The sequence below is a fragment of the Hibiscus syriacus genome, unplaced genomic scaffold (assembly GCF_006381635.1).
Source record: "Hibiscus syriacus cultivar Baekdansim isolate YM2019G1 unplaced genomic scaffold, ASM638163v2 tig00110745_pilon, whole genome shotgun sequence".
NCBI lineage: Eukaryota > Viridiplantae > Streptophyta > Magnoliopsida > Malvales > Malvaceae > Hibiscus > Hibiscus syriacus.
Genome location: NW_024062847.1, coordinates 1,328,717 through 1,339,843, shown reverse-complemented (window position 1 = coordinate 1,339,843; position 11,127 = coordinate 1,328,717). Strand labels below are relative to the sequence as shown.

The window sequence follows — 11,127 nt, the reverse complement described above, 5'->3', positions numbered from 1 at the left end:
AGATCGATCTTCCACTCATTTGGATGATTATTCATCAGTTACCTGATGTGGGTCTAAACAATCCCTTCCCCTTTTCCTTTGTGTTGAATTTGATCAGTCACCCATTTTCCATCTACCCCTTCAATCTTTGTCAATCCATTTTTGAAAGGTGGATTGATATATTTGATGAAAACCCAGTCCAATATGTTTCCCTCACAATATAGCAGAGTGGTGTATTATGTAATTGTGGGCACCATGTCCTCTTGGTTGAAGGTAAAGCAGTTGTACCCCAGATTTCAAAATTGGACTAGGGCTGGAATCAGAGGTTCGTCTACCTTGACATAGAGTAGATGTACGATGTCGCCATATAGTTGGCAAAACGTTTTCTTCTTTTCATTTTTCTAGCTGTCCCAGATGCTTTACAGTTCCTGAAGGTCGTTTTGCTTGAGCCTGATTGAGGCTGATTGAGGCATAGCCAACCAGATCTGACTTATAGTTATCTTGCAGAATATCTCCTTTTTCCTTCCGAGTCATTTTTGACCATAGTCGTACCTCGCATTCTTGACCTCTTGCATTACAACCCCTTTGTCCATTAATGAAAACTATTCAAGATTAACGAACACTTTTGCAGATCAACACCTCTTTAAAACGATGCAAATGATAAAAAAGAAAACATAAAAAGAAAGGAAACAAGTTAGTAAAATAGAAATAATAATAATTAAAAAGTTCTACCCACATGATGTCTACTTGGACATGATTTCTATCCCGCATGTTTATTTTATTGAACAAATCATAACCGCATATATTTTTAGTTCGCATGCTTTGAGCAGTAAAGTAAAGCAAGACAGTAAATCAAATAGCCTAGGTTTTGAGATGAGGTTTTGGGGTGGGCTCTAATTCTTCGCAACCTCGCGATTATTTATTATTAAATTATAAATAATACTTTAATAAATTATAAATAATACTTTAAATCTTTCAATATCATTTAATTTAAATATTATTTAAATAATAATATGTAAATAATATATATTATAAGAATATTATAAAATTAAAATATATAATAATATCTTAATAATATTATATATCTTAATAATGCTATATAGAAATATAGATTTATTTATATAGTAATATAGATTTATAAATCGAAATATATTATTATAAATATTATTAATTTATATTAATTAATTCTAATAAAAAAATATTATAAATTAATAATTGATAATAACTTGTAATTTGATTAATTAACATGGAAAAAAAGAAACGAAGTGGCTTAGACAAATCTTTTTTCGATAACCTCAGACCAATCAATCGAATATTGATTAATACGTAATTGATCGAACAACACTTGAAAACAGCTCTTCTGCTCAGAAATGAAATGTTCCAAATACTCTTGGAAATTCTTGCTCTCATTGGATCATTTGTATATATATACATTAGGATCTCGATTCATGGATATCTCGTTCTGAGAAATGAATCCTAATTTTAGGATGGCTGGCCCGTTTAACCCAGTCCATATAATGTATTTTTAGGAGCTAGAGGAAATGCATCTCAAGTGCACCAATTAGTAGGTATGAGAGGATTAATGTCGGATTTCCAAGGACAAATGATCGATTTACCCATTCAAAGTAATTTACGCGAAGGACTGTCTTTAACAGAATTTATCATTTCTTGCTACGGATCCCGAAGACAGTAAATCAAATAGCCTAGGTTTTGTGATGAGGTTTTCGGGTGGGCTCTAATTCTTTGCAACATCACTATTTAGTTCTAAAACGGTACCCGAGTTTGCCCTATCAGTGCCCCCTTGGGCCTACCAGACCCTCAGTCCTAAGCCCATCACATGCTCCTGTGGAACGAGTTAAACTCGAGAGGATACATTCCCTTATGTTTGTATGGAGAATAAATTCACACGAAGATATAAGGTATATAAACCTCGAAGGTTACTTGTTAGGCCTATATGGAGAATAAATCCTCCACTTAAAAAATGGTTTGGATCTAGGGTATAGAGCTTGAGATGAATAGTATTTCGAAAACTCAAATCATTAGAAAACCATTAGTACAACTATTTATTTTTTTTAAAAATAATCGAATGTAATTAACAAGGATCTAAGAAATAAATTATAACCTAAACTTACAATTTTCGCCTAAAAAGACAACAGGGAATCATTTTTGGCCTGACTCTCTTGAAGTCCCTAGCAGAGTCGCCAAGCTGTCGCATTGGTCCTTTGGGTAGACTCAAGATGGCATTTCGACTTAAGGTGATGGAGTCGCCACAGGTTAATCGAACACCTAAAACTTACCATTTATCTGATCTGTAACTTACCAGAAATTAGTCAGATTCAAGAGTCGATTAGAACCAAGGAAGGGTGAGCACTATTGTACTGCCCTTTCGGTACCAATACGATTACTCGGTTGTCTTAATTGTGAAAATTGAAATTGAAATTTAAATTTACATGTTCAATCCAAATTACTTACCTTTGACTAGTTTTGATAATTGAAAGAACCTACAAATTAATGTTAAAATAAAATAATACTAAAAGAACAAAAAAGAAATGGATCAGGGTATTAATTTGTAAATAAATAAAATGCTTAAATTGAATCAAAATTAAAAATTCAGGGGATAAATTGAATCTAGATGAAGGCTGCAAAACAAATAAAAAAAGTTAAGGTACTAATTTATAAAATATGAAAAATATATACAAGGATTAAATTGAATTAATTCAAAATTTAAGGGTAAAATTACAAATGGTGACCAAAATAAATTACACATCAAAGTTACAGAGACTGCAAAAATAATTTAAGTATTTATTAATTACAAACTAGTCCCCTATAAATACCTCTTAAAACTTTTTTTCATTCTCTCTAAAAAAACTCTTAAACACTCTTCCCCCATCCTAATCCACCCACCTCTCTGGTACCTACACCTACCGTCGACCGCTGCTCCGGCCACCAATATTGGTGCCTGAAAACTCTAAACTACCCCAAAACACTCCTCTCGACACCTCGACACTAAAATAGCCCTCCAAACACCCAATAAATGAAAATCGCGACTAGATCTAAAAAGGAACCTTTCAGTTTTTACATTTTTCGACAAGTCTCTTCACCTTCCAGCGACCGCTCACTCCTCCGAGCAAAACCGAGGCCAAGGCTTGGTTTTTATGTATTTTTTGTAATATGCGAGATTATTTTTATTTTGTTTGATGCCTCGATGCTTGGTGTCCATGTTTGATTTGCATGGAGGCTTTTATAGCCATGGCTTTTTTGATTTGATGTGGGAAGGAAATTTTCCTTTCTTTGAATCGAAAAATTAGAATTGCTTTGATTCGGTTTAATCCCAAAAAATATGGGATTGCTTCGTTTGTGATTTTGTTGTCACTTTGATGCTACCAAAAATATGGGAAAAATATTTCACTTTTGCTTCGATTTGCACCAATTTAGTTGTTCGTCGGTGCATGGTCCTCAAGCGGCATTAACCAGTTGGCCGACGGTAGTGTTGGTGGCCTGATACATTTTCAGACGTTAGATCAAGAGGCCAGATCCAACGGCTCTCGTGTGGCTGCGCATGTGATGAAATTTTAGGGTTTTAAAATCTTAACTGTTGCGCGATTTAGATTATTGATCGAGGCTTGATCCTGGAAACGTGCAGCGCTGGAGTTAAACATGAAACCCTAGCTCGCTGGGTCAGGCGACTTAGGCTTCTACCTACCAGGCTCCCTTCGGGTTTGCTTGCTGGGTCAGGCTTGCATGCTCGGTTGGGCTTCGTTGTTGGACCTGAACTTTGGACTTTGACTTTTTGGACCTAAAAATAGAACCCAATAATATTAATGTTAATAATATAATAAATAACATATGTAATATACCATATAATACTATATATTATACTATAAAATATATACTATATATATAATAAAATATACACTATAATATATACTACATATATACTATATAATATATATATATATATAATATAATATTATAGTATATACTATATAATAATATAAGTTACTATATATAAATAATACTATATATTATATAAATATACCATAATATAAATATAAATATATACTATATATATATACTATATAATATAATATTTATATATTATATATAATATAATTATATTATATAATATATATAATATAATTATATTATATAATATACTATATAATAACTATATAACATATATTATAATATATATACTATACAATATATAATAGAAATATATATGACATATATTATATAAATATAATAATATAATACTATAAAGAGATTCCGGACGAAAATGGGTGTCTACACTTTCGTAAATTGTTTTCATTATTTATTCTAGTCCTGTTGGAAGTTAGATTATATTTTTGTTTTTATTTGACTTGTGCTTTAGGATTTTGGAATTTGTATTTTTATCCTACTGTTCACTCTTTTAATCTTGGTTGATTTTTCTAGCATTTTAGCTTCTAGTTTATCATTTATTCTAATTAGGCCCGTGCATGTTGTTTGTACATATTTCTTTTGCTTTACATATACTTTATTTTGGTATATATATATATAAGACACTTATGATTAGCCGAATATATTTTTTATACTTATGCATATATGAGTTTTAAGCATGCCTTGTATATGTGTCTATATATTTGAATTTGTTATTATATACATATTTATATTAAGTTAATTTAATATTTTTTATGTCTAATATAACATCACATTCACTTAGTATGACTATGTACACAAATTACCTTCAATTCTTTTTTTTTGGGTAACAAAACCACCATATCTTTATCAATAAGGCTTTGGATAACCGCCGGAGTGCACAGAACCTCCATTCCCAGCGCAGAAGACAAGTCAAACTTCGCCAATGAGTCAGCGACCACATTTCTATCCCTCGGATTCGTCGAACAAGGGTCACGTCATTGGGGACGACAGAATGCGTACAACTTCTTTATTGTCGATTTCCACCTTAACACCCTGAGTTCATCGTGAAGAGCGTCACACTATTCTATCTTCCTCACGAACCCTGCTACCCAAACGCCTACGCTATCTCGAAAAACACCACCCCACGCAGCCAGAGAGTTAGCACGGCAAACTGCGCCAATCGATCTGAGCTTGATGCCTCCCACAGGCGGAGGCCTCCACTGCTGACTTCCACTAAGAATAGGTCTACAGCTCGCCTTCATCTTTTGTTTTCTCAGCATCGTTGCCCAAGCGATTGCAGACCGAATGATGTCTGAGATGGACCAAATCCTACCCTGAAACACAAAGTCATTACAAATCTTCCAAATCCTCCAAGCAATAATTCCAAACATATGCCTTCAAAGAAAAGAGGGGTTAACAAGAAAAGAATGCGGTTTAAGGTTGGAAGCAATCCACAAGTCAAGGGGAAGAGAAAAGAACTCTGAATATATAGACTCAGGGAGAAGAGAACACCAAACCGTTTTAGCAGAATTACAATCCCTAAGCACATGAATGATTGATTCCTCCCCCGATGCGCACACTGGGCACCAACTGTGCTGGGAGAACCCTCGACAATACCTCTCAAGATTAGTCAACAACCTCCGGTGAAGAATTAGCCAAAGAAATTGTCTAATCAGTTGAGGGCTGTCAAAGTGCCACGCTAAATTACATTTAGTCCCGCGCTCATCCCACGAGTGCTCTCCCAGCTTAAAGGAAGCCGAGTTGACCGTGCTGTCCCATCGCCAAGTGGGTTTGTCCTTATCAGCCGAGTTGCAAGGGGCAGAATGGTCGCAACCTTCTGGACAACATTCTCACCCAAGACCTGTTCGAACAGAGCGAAATTCAAACAACCATTGTGTCGTAATCGATTTCCAACGATACGACGAATCTCGACTTATTTGGTGAAAACGATTTTGTAAAAAAAACGTTTCGGAGTCGCCGTCGACCTTAGATAGGTAGGTCGAACACTAAAAAATGTTCTTTTAAAATAGTTTTTAAGAAAACATCATTTAAAAGATTTACCGATCCACGTGTAACCAGAAATTTATTTTTAATAATAAAAAAAAGATTCCGGGGTCGATTACGTGTGAGAAAGGATAAACACTCCCACAACGCCCAAAATTAGTACCTATCGATTATATATTGTCTCGAATTAGTAGAAATCTAAGAATTCGAATACATATTTAAATCATGATTCCATTATTCTGAATTCAACCATACAATATTATAGAATAAAAATTCTAAGGAAAAATAGAAAATATTCTCATATTTCCAATTTAAGAGAAAATACTCCCTAAAATACTTTAGGACAAATATTTCTCTTTACAGCTGAAATAAAAAATATATAATAATAAATTTTCCTAAAAAATTAATATTAAAATAATTTTTTATATAATATTATAATATTTAATAATACAAGCAAAATAAATATCTAAAAAATAAAAACATACTTTAATAGTAGAAATAAACAATATACATATGAATATATTCATTACATGATGAAAAAAATAAATGCAAAATAGCCTTAGTATCCTAAACATTAATAAACAAATATCATAGCGTGAAACAACAAAATAAAAGCACCAGAATTATAATAAAACCATATATACAGGACTAAAACGGAAAAACATAAATATCAGTAGTCAAATCTCGAAAGAAAAAAACATTCAACAAAGGACTAAATTAAAATAATGTAAAATCATGCTTTCAATTCGCAAATCCTTGAGAATAAACAGAAATGGGGACCAAAACGCAAAAGATGCTAAACTTTAAGGAACCTAATACACGATTAACCCTAAAAATTACTAAAATGCGAATCACCTTAAACAGAAAGGACCAAAAGAGTGATTTAACCTAACACTGATGACCAGAATGCAAAACACGATAAAGATATAGGGATCTTAGCGTGATTTACCCAAAAATTGTAATATATCAACACTCCCCCTTTTCCAGAATCATTTCGCACGATGGCTCACATAACTCCTTCTCCCTTTTCTTCCTCACTCCAAACGGCTTTGCCCGCTGAAACCAAGACAAAGCTCAGCCACCACACGCCGGTGGTGGCCATCCTACGCTGGTGTTAGTCACACGCACTCACATCTCGCCAAATTCGGCCCTAGACCACCCTAAACCGAGACTAAGACCACGACCCAAAACGGCAAAAAGGGTCTCCGACGCTCTCCTTTCACAACGAAGACACCCCGGCGACGAAACTCAACCGACCGGGCAAGGTAAACTCCCTCCTAAATCGTTATTTTATTTTACTTTTGTTTTTCTAGAAATAGCATAGAAAGATCATTAAACGAAAGAAAAACATTCGAATACCTTAATAAAATTTGATGACTGTAAAAGCTTCTAGTTTTTTTTTTTGTTTGATTTCTCCGAAAATCCGTCTTTGTATTGATTTTTAGTTCGAACGAAAGAAATAGGAAATGCTCTGTTACAAATGATTTTCAAGGGAAAAGAAAAATAGGATAAAATTCTGTACTGTTTTTTCTCTCTATTTCGAATGGGAACCTCTATCGGGGAAGAGTCCCCTCTATTTTTCACGCTGTATTTTTTCCTCTTTCGTTTTCTTTGCTTCTCTCTCTCTATTTCCCCCACTGTTGGTGAATTTTTCTTGAATGCTCCTTGTTGTTCCTTGTCCCATCGTTCCCCCCTTTTTTACCACGAAAATTCCCTAGTAATATAGTGCTCTCTCCTTTGCTAATAGAATTCGGTATCTTTTTTGGTGCAGCGTATGGGCAGATGTTTGGGTGTTGTGGATGGGGAACCGAGCTGCTCGGTCAGAGTGCTGTCGGGCGTGTGTGATGGGGAACTGAGCGTGCTGGCCGACAAGTTATGGGCTTCCTTGGGAGGCACGAGTTGCTGTTGGGTGTGCTTCAGGCGTGGGTCTTCTGCTGGGGAGCTGGAAATGGCATATGGGGTGCATGTGGCTTCATGTGAGATGTATAGGCACTAGCATGGGCACTAGCATATGTTTGACTAAAAAAAATGGTGCTCACACATTGTTAGTGATAAAATCACTTACCTTAGCTTAAGTATCAACGGAGAGGTGAGACGGTAGGTCTTCAATCAAAGGCGTTGACCCAGGGACCCATGAGTCTAACCAAAACTGAGCAGTCCTACCATTCTCAAGGGACCAGCAGACATTCTCTCGGATAAAGCTCTACACATGGCTTAAGAATCGCCAAACAAACGAACATCTCGTGTTAGTGATACGATCTGGAACTTGTTTTTTAACATTGTACTTAGCGTGGAGAACCTGGACCCAAAGCGCATCGCGTCTCAGAAGAAGATTAAACCCCAGTTTGACTAAGAAAGAATCATTTTGAACCCTCAGCTTACGAATGACCAACCCCCCCCCCCCGGCCCCCCCCCTCACTAAGTTGGCAATAATTATCCCAATTAAACAAAGCCATCTTGGGGCAGCTATTCGACCCACCCCAAATGAAGCGACGGGCAATCTGCTCAATCTTATCACAGATACTCCTCGGAATAAGCACCGTCTGCATAAAGTAATTCGAGATAGCCAATAATGTAGCTTTGGCCAAGGTAATTCTACCGGCTAAAGATAACTTAGATGTCGTCCACCCATTAAGCTTCTTATTCACCTTATCAACAATGAACTGAAACGTAACTCCTGTGAAAAAGCAGCATAACCAGGTACTTCCTGAGGTCCATATTGTGACTAAACCCCATCATGTTACAAAGAGACGTAGCTATGACCTTAGGCACATTAGCCGAGAAGAATGACTTGGTTTTATTGGGGCTAACCCTGTAACCAGAGTTCCTGCTAAACTGATCAAGAATAGACCTAATCAACCTGGCTTGTCCCGAATCTGCTTCACACAGGAGGATTAAATCATCAGCAAAGAAAATGTGGGATAAAGGAGGACCACCTCTGAAGAGAACCATTGGCTTTTACCGACCATTACTGATAGCTTGATAGATACTCTGGCTAAGACGTGACATGCAAAGGACAAAGGGGTAAGGAGAGAGAAGACATCCTTGACTAATCCCACGGAAGGTCTTGAAGCTTTCGGAAAGAGCCCCATTCCAAAGAATCTGAATGGAGGAAGAAGAAACAACATCCATAATGACCCTTCTAAGATACACGGGGCAGCCCAAATCAACAAGGGTCTCAGAGAGGAAGTTCTAGCACAAGTGATCATAGGCCTTTTCAATGTCGACCTTAACTGCCATCCACTGGATTTTACCTGGGTTTTTTTATCTCATAGAGTGAAGAACTTCTTGAGCTAGAAAAATTTTATTCGTAGTATTACGCCGCATAATAAAGCTAGCTTGACTTTGACTAATGATCTTGGGGAAGACATTCTTGAATATGTTAGCTATGATCTTCGTGATGAGTTTATAAAGCACTATACACAGTACACAGACTAATCAGTTGAAATTCCGCGAACATCTCCGGATGCTCCCCTTCGAAATCAAAAGATGCTCCCCTTGGAAATCAGAACACTCATAGTTTTGTTGATCTCCAATCCCAGACTATTACCGTTGAATACGCCCTTGACCTAACCACAGATCAAGGACCCAATATTAATCCACTGATTCTGAAAGAACAGGCAATAAGCCCATCCACCCGGGGATTTGAAGGGATTCATTTCAAAAAGAGCATTCTTAATTTCTTCCGTGGTAACCTCAGCGTTCAGGAAATTCATGTCATCCGAAGAAAGCTGGGGAAAAGCTCCAAGATGAGAAAACGCTCATCGCTACGAGGCTCCTCCTGATAGTCTTTTAAACAAGGATAAAGCTTCAAACCTAAGGATATCATCCTCATAACACCAATCCCCATTATCAATCCTTAGAGTTTAAATACGGTTACCTTTACGCTGATTAAGGGTTTTACTGTGAAAGTATTTAGTATTACGTTCCCCTTCAACTAACCACGTACTCCCAGATTTCTGCTTCCATAAGAGCTCCTCATGTTTTAAAGTTTTCTCAAGAGCAGTACGTATCTCCGGATCTTTGTCAAAGAGATGATGAGAACCATACCTATCAATATTAGCTTGAATATTGTCGAGCTGCAGTTTAAGGTTTCTTTTCTTCTGAATGACATGCCCATAAACCTTGCAGTTCCAAATTTTGAGAGAATCTGTCAGCCTACTGATGGAAGCGTTGATGTCCCCCTCGAAAGATCAAGCATCCCAAATAAAGGAATCAGAGTTTTCATGCTTTATCCACCCAACAATGAAACGGAAAGGGTGCGAGACGAGCTACATAAGTGCCTGTCTTGAGTGAAAAGTAAAATAGGCCTTGATCCGACTTGATCCTAAGGACATGGTGAACAGTAGAGCTCGGAAAGCTCCTATTACAAGCATCATTAGCTAACATACGGTCGAGCCGCTCCGAAACTCCCCCACGATACCAAGTGAAATGTGGCCCTTTGAAACCAAGGTCTAGGAGATTATGTTGATTAATAAAACCTTGGGATTGACTATTGAGGACACCCTTTCCCTCGCCTAGCACCACTAGACTTATCGGCACTAGATAACAGAGCAATAAAATCCTAGACCATAATCCAGGGGATACCAACAGGCATCGGGTAGTTTCTCGGGTCGGTCCAAAGCGACATATGATTCGTTCTATGAGGACTTCCATAAACGGCAGTAACAAAAAAGGAATTTCGAAAAAAACCACCATTCACCAAAGCATGAATAAACTGGGGGTGCGTTGCAACAATATCAACCGATAACGAATCATCCCAAAGAAGCCAGATACCTCCCGAAAAACCCCTAGTTTCTACACGATAAGAATTAGAGAACCCAATCTTAGAGATGACCCGATCCGCTTTATCGCCACTAATACGAGGCTCCAGAATAGCAACCATATTCAGTCTATAATCCTGCATATATTCTTTAAAGACTTTCAAGAATTTAACCCCGCCACAACCGTGACAATTCCACGTAAATAAAAAAAAAACCATGAACAAAATAAAGGCAAGAGAGAGGACTCTATTGAGCAGACTCCTTACCCACCGAGTCGTTACCTGGACCACATGGACAAGACTCGGCTTGCTCTTGAATGCCATGAACCAACTTTTGCATTTTATCCTTCAAACGAGATTTACCAGAGGATTTGAATATCCCCTTCAGACCTCTATTACGAATAACATAACGAGCTGCTCTCTCCTTAGTCTTAGTCGGGGCTGGAGTGCTTGCAAGAGATAGAGTATGATCGGTACAA

The 11,127-nt window shown here is 36.9% G+C and overlaps 1 protein-coding gene across 1 annotated transcript; it reads right to left on the bottom strand.

Annotated features, from left to right (window-relative positions):
* Positions 1-9,598: 9,598 nt before the first annotated feature.
* LOC120139409 lies at positions 9,599-10,771 on the bottom strand. The gene is made up of 4 exons (XM_039154636.1): positions 10,474-10,771; positions 10,162-10,427; positions 9,767-10,070; positions 9,599-9,675 (listed from the first exon to the last, which is right to left on the bottom strand). Exons 1-4 carry the CDS (start codon positions 10,769-10,771, stop codon positions 9,599-9,601), a joined length of 945 nt encoding a protein of 314 aa, XP_039010567.1.
* Positions 10,772-11,127: the final 356 nt, after the last annotated feature.

Coding starts and splice junctions, on each gene's coding strand:
- LOC120139409 (XM_039154636.1), bottom strand. CDS start 10,771: ATGGTTGCTATTCTGGAGCCTCGTATTAGTGGCGATAAAGCGGATCGG. Junction 10,071..10,161: donor CACTCAAGACAGGCACTTAT/GTAGCTCGTCTC, acceptor TGATCTTTCGAG/GGGGACATCAACGCTTCCAT. Junction 9,676..9,766: donor AACCCTTAATCAGCGTAAAG/GTAACCGTATTT, acceptor CTTGTTTAAAAG/ACTATCAGGAGGAGCCTCGT.